The sequence below is a fragment of the Poecilia reticulata genome, chromosome 13 (assembly GCF_904066995.2).
Source record: "Poecilia reticulata chromosome 13, P_reticulata-male-v2, whole genome shotgun sequence".
NCBI lineage: Eukaryota > Metazoa > Chordata > Actinopteri > Cyprinodontiformes > Poeciliidae > Poecilia > Poecilia reticulata.
Genome location: NC_088842.1, coordinates 6,012,563 through 6,033,732, shown reverse-complemented (window position 1 = coordinate 6,033,732; position 21,170 = coordinate 6,012,563). Strand labels below are relative to the sequence as shown.

At 38.5% G+C, this 21,170-nt stretch overlaps 1 protein-coding gene across 2 annotated transcripts in view; it reads left to right on the top strand.

The window, feature by feature from the left end:
- Nucleotides 1–14,786, top strand: part of hnf1ba (HNF1 homeobox Ba) — a 29,783-nt gene extending 14,997 nt beyond the window's left edge. The window contains exons 5-10 of one of the 2 annotated variants that reach the window (XM_081614714.1): nt 5,082–5,224; nt 7,252–7,378; nt 7,664–7,846; nt 9,188–9,303; nt 9,571–9,615; nt 14,074–14,786. In XM_081614714.1, coding sequence (XP_081470840.1) covers nt 5,082–5,224; nt 7,252–7,378; nt 7,664–7,846; nt 9,188–9,303; nt 9,571–9,615; nt 14,074–14,094 — 635 coding nt within the window. In that variant the 3' untranslated portion in view covers nt 14,095–14,786. The remainder of the gene's footprint in view (nt 1–5,081; nt 5,225–7,251; nt 7,379–7,663; nt 7,847–9,187; nt 9,304–9,570; nt 9,616–14,073) is intronic. The other variant, XM_081614715.1, reaches the window with a different exon arrangement.
- Nucleotides 14,787–21,170: the final 6,384 nt, after the last annotated feature.

Sequence of the window (21,170 nt, the reverse complement as noted above, 5' to 3'; positions counted from 1 at the left end):
ATTAATTTTTTTAAGAAAACTAGCAAACTTTTGAATTGTGAAAACTCAATCTGAGGTTCCCTGCCACTCAAATTCCTGCCAAATCCAAAGAAACAAAACCGCCCTAAATAGCATCCTTTACTCCCTCTGACACTTAAAGAGGTCGCCCAGCTCCGAGATAACTGACTTTTTATGAGTCCTCTTCCATTGTGTCGCAATGGGGGTCACGAGTCCAATGGACTGCTTTATTGTTCCGCGGCGGTGTTTACAAGGCACGGCGGGTTGTTGTGGGGTTGATAGTATGTCGCAGGAGACAATATGAAGTCTGTTGGCTGAACAAAATGGAGGACAGGTACTTTAGGCCTTGAAATATGGCGCAGCAGCTTCGCCGTATCTATATTTAAAGTAAGAGCCAGGCACTATCAGAGGCATGGTTGGTTTAAATGTGTTTACTTTTGCTCTGATAGTGAAATGAAATGTTTGATACCCTTGGGATGTTTTTTTTTCCTTTTAAACAGAAACCCTAAAGAGGTGCAGGTTGAGAGAGGATGACTTGATGCAGGACAGATGTTAACTATCTGAACTTGATGGTTTTTATGAATAAAAGCTGCTTAAACTGCATCTAACACCATATCCACAAGCTTTTTCTATCTCAGAAAAAGCTTGATTGCATAAGAGAAATTAAGAAATGCGTTAGGATAAAAAAGTGCAAAGAAGGCATAATGGTGTTGCATGTTAAGTTACCAAACTTAGGAATCAATTCTCAACCCAATGTCTACTCCAGCAAAGTCTCGTACTTGAATTTGAAGCCTTGAACTGAAGATTTATTTGCAGATTTCTCTAAAGGAGTAAAGGAGAAAGGTTGTCTGAGAGTAGTAGCCTTGAGAGCCACCCATGAATCTAAAAGCTCTTTGTCGCAAGCTGATTTGTCTGAATTTACAATAATTAATGGCTTTTAACAATAATAGGAAAAATACAATCCTGAAAATATTTATACAGATGCTCATGTCAGAGCTGAAAGGAAGCTAAAACAAGCCACCTAAATTACATAATTAGACAGCTGTAGTCGTTTTGTACATTACATTACATAGAGACCTGTTCAATGAATTAGAATATTATTGAAAAGTTAATGATTATAATTTTCCACTTGTTAATAAAACACATTTAAAATTAGAATAGTACAGACCGTTAAAAAAAAAATTAACACAGAAATATAGCCTTAGTGAAAAGAATGTTTAGTACCTGCTGTAAGGTTTTCAATTTTCTGACAAATGAGCCTCATGAGAACTCTTATTCAAACGTATTAAATATGACTGAATAAACTGGATTTGAACAATAATATGGCAAACTACACAGTTGTTGTTCACATCCTGTTCCAATTTCCAGCAGCCTTCATTAGGAAATCAATGCCTCCCTCATTGCTCACCTTTGGTGTCAGTGCCTCTCCCTGTTTTCTTTTCTTTTCTTTCTTCTTTTTTTATCTCAAAACCGGCTGTATATCAATACCTGCTGTCATGTCAGACCTACTTCGACTGGGCGCTGCGGCTGTCACACCCGGGTCAGGGACGGAGGGCGCTGTGGGGGAAGATGGGAGATCTGAGTGCAAACAGTCTGTCTCTGGATTGTCACTGAGGGAGGGGACGCTCTCCCTGTCCGTATGAGGCTGAGACCACAGGATAAGAATGTGTTTGACATTGCTTGTAATTGTGTAATGTTTGCTCTGTTGGTATCAGGGGGTGGAGGGCTGGGGCACTGCATCAGCAAACAGGTATTAGATTGTCAGTTGTGTGTGTGTGTGTGTGTGAGTGTGCGTGTGTGTGTTGGGGGATGTAGAGGGGTTGGGTTAGCATTCTTTGAGAGACAGCTAGAAGACCAGACTTTGGCTTTAGTGTTCGTATTACACATTGTTTCTTTGCAGCGTTGTGAATATGTGAATTCAGTTAATGGTGCAAGTTATCCCTATTTTAACTAATTTGTGCAACAAACTTTATTTTTTTCTTCCATCTCGTATTAATAACCCCAGTAGCGATCATATTTAACTTCCATATACATTACCTTGCAAAGGTTTCCATAACCCGTGAACTAGGGCTGGACGATATGGCTGAAAACTTATCACGATATAATAATTTCATATCAGTTAATAATTGTCAATATCAATAATTGATCAGTTATTTGTTTTAAATATCTGAAATACTGCCAAACAGGGAATGTGACCTTTCATGTTTAATCCAGTTTTCTTTCCACGCTGTGGTTTTATTTTTAAGCAGCTGTGACACACGGTGGAAAACTTGCTGCTGCTGCTCAAGTTACTCAACAGGCTGTTTCTAGGTAACCAAAAAGTGAATGAGTTAGTTGATGTCACGGACGCTGATTAGCTAGCCGTGAGAGGTTGAGCGGCTAAAGCATTTCCTCTGCCTACATCACCCAGAATGCTGTGCAATTTTGGATCAGGGTACAGTGACTATTCTACATACTGATTATTGATCACGTGTCTATCGTGATATATATTGTTGTTGATTTATTGTCCAGCCCTACCTTGAACTATTCTACATTTTGAGACATTATAAATGTATTTTATGTGAAACCATCACAAAAACGTGTATAATTAAAACTTGGAAGGAGAATGATGCTTTCAACATGCCATCCATTTGTGTTCAACCTCCATGGACTAAAACCTTGTCGAGCCACCTTTAATGCAAATTAGATTAAATCAGTTATATCAAGGCTTACCTCATGTTCACAGCTCGATTTAGGGCTGCACTTTGACTAGGCCGTTCTAGCACATGAGTATGTTTTGATCTAAATATGCTTGTAGGGTCATTGTCCTGCCAGAAGGTGAACTCTGCCCCAGTCTCACATCTGGCCCACCGTAACCTTTTACGCAGCCCTTTAGACTCTAGAGAGCCGCATAAATAAAACCTTCGAGATAACAGTTGTGTTCTAAGATATTATTTTATCAGTCAAATCAGAGCAGCTTTTTATTGGTCTACTGCCAAATTGCATCACTATGTTCAATATTATTAAATTTTCAGCTTCATATCAAATTATAATGTTATTCCCTCCTCAAAAGCATAGTTCAGGTTCTGTCTCACGGAGCACCCCTCCACCGCTCCTTCCCCACTCTGCTCCTCCAGACTAGCGGCAGCAGCAATTAGCAAACATCTGGTGGAACTGAGCATCGACTGAACTTATCATGCAAACTACCTCTCAAAAAAATTTTGTTAAAGGCTCGATGGATGAAAACTGTTGTGATGAGGTGCTGAAGGCGAAGTGTTGGATCGAGAAGGAGCTTCTTAAAGAGACAGAACCCAATTTCAAGGTGTTAAATTGCGAAGTCAGATTTCTTTTAAGTCATGTTTAATAATTTTATAACAACTGAAGGTAACATAGTTACGTGACTGTGCTATAAAATGGCACAATGTGCCTGGAAAGCACACAATACTGCCTCTTTAAGAAGAACTCATCCAACAGTTCTTCGAACATCGAACTCATCGAATGTCCTGGCTTTTTAAGGACATTCATAAACCAGGTGTGGTTTGAAATATAAATGAGTTGGACACCCTGACTTAGAGAAAAATGCAAAGTGGACTTTGGATGCATCTTTTCCAACAATGGCTTCTTTTAGTCCAGATTTAAGAAAAGTGTGATTAGTAGTTGCTATGTCAACAGCGTCTCCTCATTGACACCCCCTCCGAGTTATTCCTGACCTGTCTGTTGATCTTCACCATGCTGTTTGTTCACTAATGTTTTCTGGCTAAACAAGACAGCTGGATTTACACCAGGATTAAATGACACAAATTGACAGATTTTTATTTGGATGATTCCTGCTAACGTTTGGTTGTTCTGGGAGTGAACAAACTGGAGTGAATACAAATGTACGGCAAACTTTTCAGATCCATCCTTTCTGTGGAAAAAATTTAAAATGATGTTCACATATCTTTCTGCTTCACAATTCTGCCTTAATTTGTGTCGCTCTAAATCCAAAGTAAATCAGATTTGTTTTTACTGTTTGTTGTTGTATGGGAAAATGTGAAATACCTAGAAGGCTTGGGAATACTTAGCAACCTTTACACTGAATGTTAGCATTTCCTAAACCGCCGGTGAACCTTTGCACTGACGTAATGAAGCACATCATCAGCAGCAGCAGCGACTGTGTGCTAATCATGGAGTCTGCTGGAAGTTGTGGTCTTGTCAGTGCGTGCACACAGAGAATGGCCTTGGCTGAGCTGCACAGATAGCAGCAGTGGACAGGTCAGTCAGTGTGTGTGTGTGTGCGTGTGCGTGGGTGTCTGTGTGTGCGTGTGTGTGTTTGTTTCCTTTGTCCTACCCAGTCTGAGTCAAAGAGCAACACAGTGTGGCTGCAGCTGTAACCCTCTTTCTTCCATCACGTGATCCACGCATCATGAGAGTAACCTGCAGTGAGCGTGTAACTGTGTTTCCATCAACCATAAAATTGCATAAATTAAAAATTTGAAAATAAATTTGCTTAACGGAAACACACCAATTAAAGAAAAAAAAACCTCTAAGTTTTTGCACTAGGATGCCGTGGTTTTTCAGTCACATGGAAACACTTTTTTTTTTTACATCAGACGAGTCACGTGATCAACTACTACTGGCAAAAACGACAAAGAGGACGACAGGAAGTAGGAGGATGGTGGTTTGTTTTTGTTGAGGGTTTTTTCCGGACAATGTGCTGCTAGTTCCACCATGAAAAGTTGTGTGTCACTCAAATGACATACAACAAGATCCACAGCTCTTCTGTGACAATACAGCGTTCTTAGCTGCTCTCAGGGTTGTTGTTGCTCCAACACCTGAATGAGATGCCGACGTCTCCTCTGAAAGACGATGAGCTCTAACGCCAAGGCTGAGTTATGAATATATCTCATGTAACTGTTTACATCCATCGCTGGCAAAATTTTTATTGACTTAACACATGAACAAGCTTAATCACATTTGAGTTTAATTAAATTTCTTATTTAATGGAAATATCACAGATGAAAATTTGTGTTTTTTGTTTTTTTTTACACTAGCAGAATATTGACAAAGATTTCCACACATTTGTAATGGATTTTGTGTGTGTGTGTGTTTCTCTCTCCTGCCAGTGCGTTACAGCCAAGGCCCCGGCGAAGTCTCCTCCTCCACCGCCATCAGTCACCACAGCAGCAGCAGCCAGTCGGTGCTGCAGCAGGTGTCCCCGGGAGGATTGGACCACAGCCACAGTCTGCTGTCACCCGACGCCAAGATGGTGAGTGAGCACACCTGGACCCTCCCTCTGCGGCCGCAGATTAGATAAGGCATGGCGTGCGTTCAGCGGAAACCCTGAGTCCTGCTCTCCCATGGACCCTTCGCCAACAATTCTCACATTGTGCAGCTCTGTTTGAGCGGCAGCGTCCTAACAGGCAGCCTTCACCCGAGCAGACAGGCAGGCATGCTGGTCGCTCTGCCAACAAACCTCACAATGAAGCGTTCTGTTCTTATTGATTAAACGCCGAGCAAAGAGAAGCCAAAGGTGGAGGAACGACAGCACCATTTGATTGTGGCCATAATCTGCAGTCGTAGGATTTTTTTTTTGTAATAATATGCTTTAAAAACATCACTAATTTTATTATGCCTTGCTCATGAGGAGGCAAGCTTTTTAATAACCTTTCACAGTTTTCTTGACCTACAAGTTGTTCAGGATTTCTGAAGAGCTTCCAGACTTTTCCTTTGGACTTTAGTAGCTTTTTCACTTATTTAGGTCCAGTCCTTCCATCTGACAGTGTATTGTGCAGTGTGTGCTTGAAAAAGAAACTGACCCAGACAAGGAGAAGAAGGAATTTTTCAGATGAAGACTAATATCTGCAAGCATTGGTTGATGTAATATCCATAGGGTAGATGTAGGTGTGCTGTGATTCAAAATCATAAAGGAGTTCAACTAAGAGTCCCAATTGAGAAAATAAAGAATATTCTATTCTATTCTATTCTATTCTATTCTATTCTATTCTATTCTATTCTATTCTATTCATGATGACTGAGTAAAATGTAATATTGTTTTTGTATTCGGTGGCTATGCTAACTGACCTTAGCATCCACTGAAGGGTCCACTGTGTGGAAGGAGCTGTAGCGTAACAGAGAGAAAAGGAGCAAGCAAGAACAGCATGTACATGATATTGATTGACAGCGCTAAACTCCTCCTCCTGGCTCTGATTGGATGTTTCTGACCAGGAGTGGTATATTTCTGCAGATGTCAGTGGGACCACATTGAGATAAAAATTATTTTGTTTTTTTACAGATGATCTCTCATGTTATACTGTCTGAGCAGTGACAGTTTTAATAAATATGTAGAAAATTTATTGATTATAAAAGTTACTGCAACTTTAAGAAAGATGGAAGATCTGAGGTAAAATCCGAGAGACACAGCATCCTACACTTTATCGTTTTCCGAAACTTCAGTCTTTGGGAATAACTTTGTTCCTAGAATACTATAGCTTAAAGTCGGAAACAGTTTTTGTGCTCTTCAGAAATCAGTCTAAAAGGGAGTAAATTGTGTCTTAGTGATACGCCTGGAATTCAGCTTAAAACCAATAAACTGTCAGTGTAGACATTTTTTCATTTCTTGAGATTTGGAGCCACTTCTTGCCAGAATGATTCATGGATCGACGTCAGGCAGCAAACAAATAATCGCACCCAGAAAAACAAAGCAAAACAACCCCAAAAAAAGATTCCTCTGTCACTTTCAGATATCGAGTGAAAAAGCTGAAAAAGTTCAATCCATCAGACCCAAACAAGTCTATCTCAGACTTTAAATTGTTGGCCTTTGTTTGAGCTGACCTAACTTCCCTGTTAGGAAGGACACTTCCGCGTTTCCGACTCGGTTTCTGTGAAACGAGTGCCAACAATGTGCTGTGAAGATCTGTTAGTTTTTTTTTTTTTTGGTCCCCTTGTGGTTGTGAAATGAGCCATATTCAAATGAATAAAACCCCAGTCCAGAGGAGGATCCAGCAAACCCACTGAGCCGTTTGCTCTCATATCTGTTTCTTAAAATGTTTTCTTTTTTGTTTATGACGTCCTCTCATGTGTCGCGTTTGAGCGGTTTACACGAGAGAAATGTTAGACAAAAGAATCCAAACTGAGTCAACATTCTGAAGCTCAGCAGGCAACATCTGGCTCGCTTTGAACATGGATTTACACAGGAAGATGCTCAGCCTCTCGTCACCGAGTGCCGCGTTCAGCTGTGAGTAAATAACGCAGCAGGAAAAGCTTGATTTCATTTCCCTCGTCTCCCTTCCGCAGATTTCAGGCTCGGGCGGAGGACTTCCTCCAGTCAGCACGCTGACCAATATCCACAGTTCCCACCACAGCCACCAGCAGCCGCAGAACCTCCTAATGCCTCTGACTGGAGTGATGGCGATAGCGCAGAGTAAGTCTCTCAGGAAAAGAGCCGTGCGTCCAGAAACGGACTCCCGGGTCTAACGTGTGAGATGTTTAACTGAAGTCAAGGGGTGCGGGTTTTAATGTTTTTCTTTTTTTTACCTCTTTTTTTTTTTAATTCTCTTTGTCTTTCTGTTTATGCACTGTCACATGCTGTTTTTATCTTAATTATGTGAAGCACTTTGAAATGCCTTGCTGCTGAAATGTGCTATACAAATAAAATTTGATTGATTGATTGATTGATTGATCGATAACGTGAGGTGTTTCTGGTTAGGTTTGAGCACGTCGCAGGCCCAGACGGTGCCAGTGATCAACAGCGTGGCGGGGAGCCTGGCCGCTCTCCAGCCGGTGCAGTTCTCCCAGCAGCTCCACAGCCCCCACCAGCCCAGCCTGATGCAGCAGTCGCCCAGCCACATGAGCCAGCAGCCCTTCATGGCCACTGTCACACACTCTCACAGTCAGTAACTCTGCTCTCCTCATACCTAACTGTTAAATCATCCATGCTAATTCATTGTTGTTGTTGTTTTTTTCTTTTACAGCAGGTGACTACTAGCAGATGATTATTAGCTTGTGTTGAGTTGGTTGAAATTCAAAGCAGAACCCATGAAGGCAAAACTGTATCAATGATGACCTCCACTCTGGGTTTTATAGTTCATAAAGTTATAGCTTCTCCTTTTCACTCCAGGTTGCTACGGCGGTGCGTAAGATGGTAGATAGAAAAAAGAAATTAAAGTAGAGGAGTAAATTTGGTAACACTTTATTTGAAGGGGTGTGCATAAGACTGACATGACACTGTCATAAACATGACATAACACCTGTCATAAACATGAAGGAGTCTTTATGAATGTTTATGACAGTTGTCATGAAGTGTCATTCGGTAATAATGGCACTTTTAATGCAATGTTGCTCTAAAAGTTGCATTAAAAGTCCATTAAAAGTGCCAATTTTGCATTACATTGTCATAATTTACAAAATTATGCAAAGTTGGCACTTTTAATGGACTTTTAATGCAACTTTTAGAGCAACTTTGCATTAAAAGTGTCATTATTTACCGAATGACACTTCATGACAACTGTCATAAACATTCATAAAGACTCCTTCATGTTTATGACAGGTGTTATGTCATGTTTATGACAGTGTCATGTCAGTCTTATGCACACCCCTTCAAATAAAGTGTTACCGTAAAGTTCCACCCAAAAAAACCCTAACTTAAAAATGTCCTGACATTGTTCTTGAACAAACAAGGAAACATGTTCAACTTTACAAACAAGGAGTTTGAAAAGTTGAAAATGTGTTGCAAAACAATTCAGATAATTGACTTTCTGAAATTTTCTGAATTTAGAAAGTCGAACTGAAAACAAACTGAAAAGGGGAAAGCATCTGCTGTACATTCAAGCCCATTTTATTGTGTAAAACTGAGGTGGAAGGAGCCAAATATGGCACCGGAGCCACAGGTTGAAGACCCCTGATGGTTTGACGCTGATACTGAATATGTTAAAAGGATAGTTCAGATTTTTTGGGGCCAAAAATGTACTTTTCTCAACAGCTAATATTTTTTTCATTATGGTCAAGACGCTAAGAGATTTTGATAACATTTTGATTGGTAATAACGTCTGAGCAGAACCCCAAAATAAAAATAAAAATCTTACGAGACCATATATTTAAAAACAAATCCTACAAATTACATAGTTCTGGTATGTCTCTGTCAAAATGTAAATATTTCTGCAAATAGAAGCTGGATTTCACATATTTCATGTATAAAAATTGACATTTTCTTCTTTTTTTTTTCTTTTTGCAGTGTATTCGCACAAACAAGAGCCCCCGCAGTACTCTCACCCATCCCGTTTCCCCTCATCCATGGTCACAGATGCCAACAGCATCAGCACCCTCAGCTCCATGTCCTCCAGCAAGACGGTGAGTCCTCTCCTATGACCCCCCCAAACCTCCCATTACTCCTCTCATACCACAGTTAGATCCCCCTCTGACCTCTCTCTGATTCTCATTCTGATTGCATTAGAATCAGAGCTAAATTTGCTGCATATTCCTTTAAAAAAATCATCCTTAAATACACCCCACAACAGGAAGTAGACACAACCAGAAAGAGAGAGAGACTGTGTGTGTGTGTTGTGCGTGTGTGTGTCATGATTTTCTGTTGACTTGTTTAATTCCTTGTCGTGTTAGGACGCTCCTGTAAACAAGATGGTGCAACTCGGGGGTATCTCCTGGGTAAATACTTTACTTTATCAGTTCAGCTTTAATGAGTGAAATCCAACTCAAAACCAATCACCTCTTAGCCCAGGGTGTGTAGCCGTGCACACTAACCCTTTCCGCTTCCTGTTCGGGGCTGATGCTCAGACAGTCCCAGACCAGACAGACTAGATGAATGCATGGGCGGGACACTCTCATCACCATTCCCTTTTCCTCTCAAACTGCTGTCCAATCAGTCTCTGCCTCTCCTCCACTTTCATCTTCTCCACTGCGTCCATCAGGAAATGAAGAGCTGTTAATCACGGCTCTGCTCTCCTGCGTGCTTACAGTGCGACTGCAGGTGAAATGAAGTGAGTGGAGGAGGGCGGCAGTGAAGTTTTTCTTCTTCTTCTTGTTCCTTTTGGTAATTACGCTGCTTCCTCTTTCCTACTTCTCCCTGCTCTCTTGTGATCGCTCTAGCCTGAAATGTTGTCCACGGTGTGTTAACATGCTCAATTTCCCACGCTGAAGCAGAGCGCTCGCTCCCCACTGACTGATGATGATGATGATGATGATGATGATGATGATGATGATGAGGTTTTTGATGATGATGGCAGCACAGAGAGTTGGTGCTGCTCTTCTTTTTTTGTGAAAGATTCATAAAACGTGATGTCACTTAGAGCGCTTTTGGAAGGACAGTAGACAGAGACAAGGATGTTTAGTTAAAATAAAATTACCCAAAATACAATTTAACTTACTTTTTTACATTGTGAATAAAAAACCCACATACACTGAAAAACAGAAAATGGAGCTCTAAATTTAAAAAAAATGGTGCTGATTTGTGGCAGTTAATTGAATGAATTTTGATTATTATGTCTGTTTAACTTGACAACTTAATAAATGAACTTAGATAAACTTAATTTGATTACTTATGACCGAGTAACACAATGTATTTAAGTTGGGTCACCTGTTCTCTTCTTGAAGTGTGCCTGAAGTGACCTTTAGTGTTATTCTGCTGTTTTATTGAAATCTCCAAAATCACAAATTTCAAATATTTCATTAGACTTTGAAAATTTTAAGTTTAACGCCGCATATTGTTATCAGAAATACCTTCAAACCTCAAACTGTGACACTGTACTTTCAAATGTCACACAAAAAATTTTTTATACTATTTTTAAAATGCCTTTGATACACACTGTAAAAAACAACATTGGGAAAAAAAGACATTACGAACAATTAGTAAGTACAACATATGCAGAAGAGTACAGTACTGTTGTCTTGTATTGTACTGATTTGTTGTCATACATTTATTATAAAACAGTGCAATGTTGCATTACGTTGTACTGTACTTTTTTGTATTGTATGTTAAGTGTACTGCACTGGAAAGCCCTGACATACTGAACTGTATTATATTCTATTATACAGTACTGTGAAGTACTTTACTGTAAAATATAAAGTTTTTTGTGTTGTTTATATTGCAATAAGCAATAAGTTATAATACAATAAAATATTATGCTTTTTCTGTTATATGATATTATAGGTTACAGGATAGTACTATACTATGTTATAATGATACAGAAATGATACAAATAGTATAAAGATGTATCTAAAAGTAAACTAATTAAATAACTAATAAGTACCTCAAACTAGTTAAAACATTTGTCATATATTTAAAATTCTATTACATTTAAATTTGTAAATTAAAAAATGACCCTTTGAGTTTTAGATTTTCATGCTTTATTTAGTAATAAAAAAAATTAAAAAAAAGAAAAAAATATATATATATATATATAAAAACAAAAAAAAAATAAAATATATATATATATATATAAAAACAATATATATATATATATATATATATATATATATATATATATATATATATATATATATATATATTGTTTTTTTTTAATGCAAAACATTTTCAGACAGCAGAAGAAAGACACAAATACAGAAATATGTAAATATTTACAATTTTTTACTTCTATGTAAGAAGATCATTTTGACACTTTTTTTTTTAGCGAACTAGAACCAAAAAGACCATAAAAAAAAGAGCTTCAGAAATCTTTGCTTCCTGCTTATTCAGCATTATTGCGTGTTATTTATTGAACAATCACCAGAAAAGGGATTTTCTTATCAGGAAGTGATTTGGGCCGAATCTCCTCTTCATTAAACGAGCTGGGCTTTATAGCACCCAGTATTTACCCGCAGCCCTCCGCTCAGAGCGTGCGCCGCGTCTAATGACTCAGGTGTTGGCTGTAGGTCAGCTTTTATCAGGTGAGGCTGTTTGCCGGCTGCGGGGTCACGTCGGGGTCAGCCGTCTCCATGGAGAGGCAGGTGAAAAATAAATCCCTCAAACAGTCCTGAAGGGGGAGAGAGAGTGGAAACAGGCTTTTGAGAGCCAAGGGGAAGAGGAATGGGGAATGTATTTGGTCAGGTGTGGCAGGCCGAGGTGGGAGGGCTGTTTAAGGTAAAAGCAGGAAAACTCGACGGCGTGTCAGAATTATGACTTTTTCCAATAATGAAAAACATGACCAAATATGAAAAACTTGCTGATGAATGAGCGCAAGAAAAAACTGTTTGACAGTTTATCAAACAGATTTTTGATGAGTAAAGCTAACTTTTTTGGTTAATGTTTATGTAAACGTCGCCTTCAGCACTTGTCTTTTTCACTTCTTCGTCCTCTACAGGTTTAACATAATAAAAATAATACGGTCAAGTTTTTAGCTAAATAAACTGAAACATGAATCCTCTTGAAATCAATTTTAAAAAGCTTTGTTAGGCTAAAATAGACTGGATGATGCCATGAAACGATGAGCAACACATGTTCCCTGCTTATGCTTAAGATTCAATTAGAAAACTGATGCTAACTGTTGATGAAGGAAAAGTGCAGCATCAAATAAATTACGATTTTCCCTTTTCTTCCATCTTTCTCCCTTTTTATAGTGGCAAGATCAACTTTGGTCCTCATTTAGTTGTAATTCTCACCCTTTTGATTGTTCTTAATGTACTGGCTTTGTACATTATCAAGTTTAATTAAACAGCACTTTTGCTGATCCACAACTTATACAACATGATCTCTTGTCTTTTCTATTTTGAAGAGTTAGATCAAGAATAATGGGCCATATTTATAGGTGGATAAATAAATATGATAGTGTCACATCATATTTATGCTCCAGCTAAGCAGGAAGCATAGGGGGAATAAAATTACAGGGGATTTTATGAAAACATTTGCCCTTAATGCATTTTTTGTGCAAAATAAACATGTGTGTTTGAGTTTATGTTGCTTAAATGAAAGTTGGCTTTATTTTTAAAGGGCTTTTTATACACTTTTATCAGGTGTGCAAAAGGATGCTGTTTGTTCCAGCTTTTAACTCCAAATATATTTGAAACATGATATAAATTCAGTATATTTTACATAAATTAAAAGGGCTACAGAGGACAGAAACAACTGAAGAGAATAATTATCCTTTACTTCCCTCTTATGCAATTAACTGCGATATTGTTATTATTATTATTGATAATAAGACGACACATCTTGTAAAACTTCAAGGAATCAAATAACTGTTATACCAGCTCACATTTATGTTTATGGTATGAAATTCAGGGTCAGGTCCCAATTTAAGAAGCCTAGTAAATAACTGAATTAATCATTCACCATCCTCCTCATCATTATTATTATCATCATCATCATCATCATCATCATTATTATTGTCATCAACTTTATTTATAAAACACTTTTTAAACACCAGCCATAGCTGATACAAAGTGCTGAACATCAGAGATAAATAAGATAAAATAAAGCATAAAAATAAAGGAACAAAGCTGTAATAAATTAAAAACTAAGTTCAAAACACAATAAAACAACACAGTTAAATAAATAAGATCAATGCCAATAAAAGTTAGGTAAAAGCAAGTCTCATTTGGGGCGAAGGCCAAAGAGTAAATTTAAGTTCTCAGACGGATTTTAAAATTGGACAGTGAATAAATAAATATAAAGTGAAATGAAGCTCAAATTGACTTTGCTAAATGCTACAAAAGCAAGACATAGTCCATAATATTGAACTAGTAAATAAATCAATAAATAAATCAATAAAATGTTAAATATAAAATAAAAGTTGAACCACTAATCACAAAAAATAACTGAATAATAATCATCCTCATGTTTCTCACTATGTTTGCTGCCATCTTGTGGACATATGTGGATGCGGCAGAATGAGGTGTGAAGCTGAAACTCATTACTTCTGCCTTTTTTGGTTATTATTTTTCCACTCTATTTACGCTGTACTTTTAAATTGTAGGTTATAATTGAGCTGATTTTATTTGACCGTTTGTTTGTGAAGCTGGAAATAAAGGAGTGAAGTGACCTCATGAAGACCGTAGTCAACTCTGACAACAAAACTGATCGCCTACTATGGAATATACCCAGAATGCATCTGTGTTTTATGTAACGCAGGTTTTTTCTTTGCCTGACTTCTCTCTGCTTTTCTTTCCCAGTGTCCTCTTCCAGCTTGGTGAGAGCGTCCAACTGACTTCCCCGCTGCCCGGCAACCGGAGCGCATTTTTCCACCTTCTCGCCGAGGTTAGCATGACAACTGCTAATGGCCCGCAGGCGCGCGCGCTGGACAACAAGCTGGTCAACAAACATGGAGGGGAGGGGGAAGGGTAGGGGGGACCGAGTCTGCCGCGCATGAATGATCAACAAGGATGTTTATGATTCAAACTCAAATCTTAGAAAACAGTATTCGGTTTAAAGAAAAAAAAAAGTCATCCCAAGTTGTCACGTAAAAGAACAAAAGCGCCAGAATGAACTATTTTGAGGACCTTAATGGAGGGATTGGGGTGACTTCAAGACATTAAAGACAGAGAGGACAAGGGGGACACCTTGTCTGCACGTGTGACAATCACAACGACCACTATTGATCTCGTGCATACATTTCTTACTGTTTTTTTTTAAAGGAGTCTTCCATGTTTTTATCTGTCCACATTCAGTTTACTGTACCGCAAATGACTGCTTGAAGTTGTTCCTTGTGTATACTGTGATTTGAAAAGACTTTGACAATCTCAAAAGGACTATGCAATGCTTTGTATAACTGGATTCTGCACAAAACTCCACACACTTGAGACTGGAAAAGGAATATGCACTATACAGCTGTTGTAAACTGTTGATAAAATAACAAAACAAAACAAAAGTGGATTTGTAATGAATACGCCAAACTGATTTATGTTTTTTTTTTTTTGAGGGAACTGATTCTTTCACTTTGAACGCGGACCGCAGCGCTTCGCTTTCCACGGAAACCTCCGGTTCTTGTTTGCTCCCAGGCTCAGGTGAATTTAAGGAATGGGACTCACCCCTACACTCGGACTTTATCTCCTCCCCCAGTTCCTGCTAGCAATGTAAAACAGGACAAATATTGTTAATAGCTCCTCGTCATGAATCACGGCTCACGGTTAAATAGCCCTCCCCCTCCCGCCGGGGAAGAATGTTGTGACAGCCGCGGCGTAAAGATCGCGCGGGAATGCGGGGAATCTGCGAGGTGCGCGCAAATAACGCCTATGGTGACGGTATTAAGGCGTGTTCAGCATTCATATTCAGACCAAAATTTATCAAGTTTCTTTTTCGGGACAACTCGACCCGTCGCACGTGGACCCACCCAGTCTCCAGCTCATATTATTAGGTCATCATGTAGTCGTTTTATGTGACTGTTATCGGCATACAAGACATGATCTCTCTCTCTCTCTCTCTCTCTCTCTCTCTCTCTCTCTCTCTCTCTCTCTCTCTCTCTCTCTCTCTCTCTCTCATTGTATTATTTTTGTACAAAATTGAAATCAATCGTAAATCATTATTTATACTTACTGAGAAAATATTGGTATTTGAAGTAAAAAGTTTTTTCTAAAAATAATACATGTGTGGTTATTGTTTTGCATGTTTAGTGAGCATATTTTATGTTTATTGGTGTGTGATTAAATGTCTTTGATCATAATCATTTTTATTATATTTGTCAAAAAAAAAAAAACAGCAGTAGAAGATCAGTATTGTCCAAACTTTTTTCTAAACTACTAGCAGACCACAAAATTTATTTATTTAAAAAATCAAATGAGCATTTTTATGACTTTGTTTTATTTTTACTTGTACCATAATAACATTTTTAGAAAATCTATTCATCCTTAAAGAGGCTTTGGACTGCTGTCTCATTAAAAGAAAAGCAGACAATTTCCAGATTTTGGAGGTTATTACTTTTCTATTTCGTTGGCCAAATTTTTATCGTTCAAAATCATTTCAAGGGCCTCAAATGGCCCCTGAACCCCATTTTGAACACCCATGTTTCTCAAACATGCATGAAAGAATGAAGTCAATGCTACAGGTATGTCTATAATCAGGGAGTAACTTTATAACATGATTATAAATTTTAAAAAGTTGATTTTAGATTATACATCTCCTTTAACAAATATGTAATATATATATATATCTTTATAAAGATTACCTATTTTTAGGTAAATTGCGGCTTTAAGCTGCAGTTGTCTTATTGATTTATTGTTCTAATTCAGACATTTTTTGTTGTCAGTTCCTTATGTGTGATTATTATTTTGCATGTTTAGTGATCACTACAGTAACTTACAGAATCAGTTCTCACGTGTAAAAACTACAGAAGCCAAGAAGTGCCAATATTGTCCTCCTGAATCGTTTTAACACTCATTTCTGCTTCACTTTAAGTGAAATATTTTATGCATAGAGTGATCCGTTTTCAGATCCTGCAGTGTTTTGATTTATACGACCCACATTTGGTGGAGCTGCACCCTGCAGCATGGCTCCCCGCTGACAAAAGCCTTGTAATCCTCTGACATTGCTCCATTTGCTTTTCAATGAGGCCTTTGATTTCAAGTCCCGGGAAACCAGTAAAGTTCTGACTCTGGCCTTTTTATTTAGACTCTTTCATTTCAAGGGACACCAAAGTACAAGAGGGTTTGTTTGCATCTGTTAAGTTTCTAAACACTCCACCTGATCCATCATTAAGGCCTGAATACAAACTTAATTCATTAGCAGGCTGTATGTTAGACATGCATACAAGACTATTTTGGCTGCTGTTTTTAAGTGTTTAACAATTAGCAATAATATGTTTTTTGCACTAATTTGGGTTTGGTCTCCAGAGACATTGCTTATTTTCTTTCACTTATTAAATTATCTTAAAGCATAAAGAATCTGAAGAGTTTATTCAATGCCGATAAAGCAAACGGACTATATTCTAAGCTATATATATAAACAACAATTTCATACTGACCATTAATCTAATGCTCATTAGATTAATTTGTATCAGATTTTCTGCTTTGTGGAAGAAGCTTTAATGAGCATAACAAACATGCTGTTTGCGCTCATTGGCTGTGTAAAAATGTGTGTAAAACAGTGGCAACATCTGTTTGTTGATCATGTGACTTGTGTTTCCATTGCAGTTTAGTGAAATTAACTACCGTAATTTCATTGCTGCCAAAAATATCCACTACCTCAAGCTCGCACCAAAAAAATGAGTTTTTTCAAAATTGTCTTGTTTCCATTATGCTAATTTATTCAAATTGCACAATACTATGGTCAATGGAAACATGTCTACAGGCACACTCTAAATCAGATGTTTAAATACATGCAATGTGAGCAAGAATTTCCACGCCATCTGGGACTTTTAAGTCATTATTTAATCTATGTTTACAACATGGAATAATTTAAAAATATTCATCTGATTATCTTAAAGAGGGTGTGGGGTATGATGTAAAATCAACTTTGTTGAGCTTTATGTCATTTTATGAACATGAAAACATGACTCTTGTGTATGTTTGAGAAAACCTTTAATCTATGGGAACCATTCTAGAGTTCCTCAATGCTTGCTCTCACAAAGCCCCACTTACTTCCACAAAGCTCCACCCATTTCTACAAAGTTTCTCCTTAGAGCTGCAGTTTCTACACCTGTCTCCAATAATTTAATCTCCTCCTGAGGATTTAAGGAGCTTTTTGCAGATGACCTCTCTTTGGCGCTTTGCCTCAGCCGTTCGGGGTGGAGTCAAGTCGCAGCCATACCTCTTTCAGTAACTTTCTTCATCATTGTTGAGCGCTGGTTTATGCTTCCTGTTGTCCAGTTCCACTTTACTCTTTGCGGTTTTTTAGTGTTAAAGACGCCTCGTTCGTTCCTGCATCAACCCTTTCTCCTCTACTTGTCAGATCTCCTCCGGACACTCAGCCACTTCACAACCATCTGCCACAGCTGCGTCATCCTCGTTTATCACATAACGCTCTCTGTTCAACTCCATTAAGAGATCCCAGACCATCTACAGAGCTCCTATTTGAAATCCAAACCTGCCAGAATGTGGAGTTGCCCAGCAGGGACATAAACAGATGTTTTATGCACCTTGACAGATTTAACAGGCACAAACAATAGGTAGGCTATTTTACGTGTTGTTGACATTCAATTAACACATAATTGAATGTGTTGTTTAATGACAAGCAACATTTTTGACGGATAATTGAAATGTTTACATCGCATAGCTTATGCGTTGTTGAGATGCCGGTAACACGTACTTTACACTTTTTTATGCGTTAAATGCGCACGACATTTTTACGGATGTTCAACATGAAAACATCATGTACTTTACACGTTGTTTGCGTGTTGTCTGCTCGTCAGTCACGTGAAAATAACGTGAAATACCTGAACATGTATGACCCCGGAGGCTTTCCATGTTGCAGTGCCACCAATTGGCCTTGCATAACATCTACATCACTTTCAGTGGTACTGTGTCGACGCACATTTTTCTTAACCGTTTACAAAAATATGCCATATGCAGGAGAACGGCTTGATCTCCATAGCAACATTTAAAATTCAGCTATTTTAGCAAAACCTACACAATCTTCAAATTAAAGACAGTTTTTCTAGTTCAGTGAAAATTTCCCTATTTTTTAGCGTTTCACAAGGAACAAACTTTTACTAAAGGGAACTGAAAATGTTGCAGCTTATTTCAAAATCAAACAAATTCAATGCAGATATTAATTGTTGCAGACTCCTGTTTGAGAGGAACAAGCATTTGACTGCTAAGCTGGAAGCCAGCTAGCTGATTCAGTTCGTCCGAGACTCCAGAGGTCAACACGAGAACCGAGGAGACACCTGGGAAACGGAGGGATGGGGACAAAGGGACAGAAAGTGGAAACTGCAGGCTGAATGTAGCCGTGTGTTTAGCAGCGTCAGAAGAAAGGATGCTACATCAACTCCAGCTGAGCCCCAAAGGGTTAATGGATAGGACTGCCCAGCGGGAGTCAGGGGTCGAGAGGCCACTCTAATTGGTCACTGTGACCGGAGTTTACGCCAACCTCTCTCTGCAGAGAAACACATACACATTTATGGAGCCGCAGTCCTCCATCAAGAAGGACTCTGTTGTGTTCCTGCAGCAGTCGGGGAATCAGTCAGCCGCCTCCGCTGTACATCCACCGCAGAACCACCTACAGAGACAGCTGGGTGGCTTCTGAGCTTTACTATTCATCAGCTAGAAAAGATGAATAGTAGTGAGGATGATACTCACGGGGTTGTGTAAAAGCATTTGCCTCCTTACAGATTTCCTTGTTTTTGCTCTTTTTAAAAAAATATGTATTATTATCTATCTGACTGATTTTTAACCTGGACAAAGATTCCCTGAGTAAATGCAAAAAGCAATTTTCATAAATGATCTGGTCTGATGTACAACTGGAATTACCCTACGACACTAATCACTGGTAACGTCCTTCATTAATTGCCATCAAGTATTTATGATAACCGGCAATAAGTGTGTGTAGCATTTATAAAGAAAATGTTTTTTACATATTTGTTAAAACCATCACTATGTCTTGACAGTATAATATGAGACAGATAATCTGTGAAAAGATCACTCTCCTCCACCTCCTCCTAGAGATACAAAGCTGTCTGAAGAAACAACCAATCAGAGCCAGGGGGAGGGTCTTAGCGCCCTCAATTATCCTTTGTGAACGCTCTGCTAACTGTTCTTATGGGGGACAAATAACTCACTGTTATAAGGAAGCTGTTAATCTTACGTCATAGGTAGCCATGCTAAATAGCATTAGCAATTGCCAACACAGGCATGATTGGCAGCGCTAAGACTCGCCTCCTGGCTCTGATTGGTTGTTTTTAGTTATCACTGGGAGCACCAATTAAACAGCAGGCAGAGGAGCTTTTTCATAAATTATTTGTTTCATATCGTACTGTGATGACAAATATATAATTTTTTTTGTAGAAGTTATGTACTGCATCTTTCAGTCACTGGGAAATAATATTAGCCCAGCTCTTCTTTGCAGAATATTTTGATTAAAACACATTCTGATTTTTTTTAACCTAGTCCATTTTTAATGACTTTACAGTAATTTAAATTTAAATACATGGATTATGAGTTTCAGCTAATCAGATGTATTCATGACAGTAAATTATTCCAAATCTCCAAAAATAATATCTACAGAAATCTTCTGTTTCTTTTTTGAATTTGTGTTGAGTGTCACTCTATTGGGAAGGAAAATAATAAATCATTAAAGTTGATTTTTGTCTGATATAAATAAAATTTTACCACGGCAACCACATTTTACTGACTTTGAAAGAAATGCAGACTTTAATACGTCATTAAAAATGTTTCATTTTGTTTCAGCTCTTGTTCATCATCTTGCAGGACTGAGTCCGTCGTCGCCCGACTTTTTCAACCGGAGCCAATTTGCATCTGAGGTAAGAGTTGCGGGTTCACAGGAGTCCTGATGGATGGATGATGTCATGCTGGTGCCTCTGCAGGCCTGACACTGGACAGGTTAATGATTTATGGGAAATAGTGGGATACTGGGAAAAAAAAAAGTGAAATAAAACAAACTGTAAAAAAGACGGGTTAATGTTCACCTTCTTTGGGTGGTGGTGGGGTGGAGGGCGGTCCACATTCAGTCCAGACTAACAGTCGAGCCGATGCTGATGGACTGAACTGACTGGCCTCCAGCTAAACCCAGAACTCACAGCAGGGGGGAAGGAAATCTCAGAAAAGAAGAAGAAGAAGAAAAAAGAGACTAAAAGCAGCCGGAGTCAGCTCCCCGTCCTGAGTGACGCCTCCTGATGTGGATGTTCAGCTCTTGTTTTGGATGCATGTATAGGAATGAAGACGTTTTTTGTGGGGTTAGTTCATGAATTTCAGTGTCCATATAAAAATTTGTATTTTTTTTAGACAAACACTTTTTCACTTTTTCCACATTTTGTGTTGTTACAACCTTAAAAAAGGCTCAACAATCTGGTGAAGGAGGCTGGTTCTGTTCTGGGGACGACTCTGGAACCTCTGGAGAGAATAAAAAACAAGAAAAATGATGGACGACCCTGACCATTCTCTTCATGAGACTGCCTTAGAAAAACTAATGAGATGAGCCTCCTCAGAGTCGCTGTGACACAGACTGCTACAGGAGGATCTTTTCTGCCAACAACCATCACCATCTGCAGTAACTCTTTGAAGAATTTTTGAGTTTATATAAGTTACAACATCTAATTTCCCTTTGGGATCAATAAAGTATTGTTGAATTTGAACTGAACTGAAATAAATGAATCTTTTTC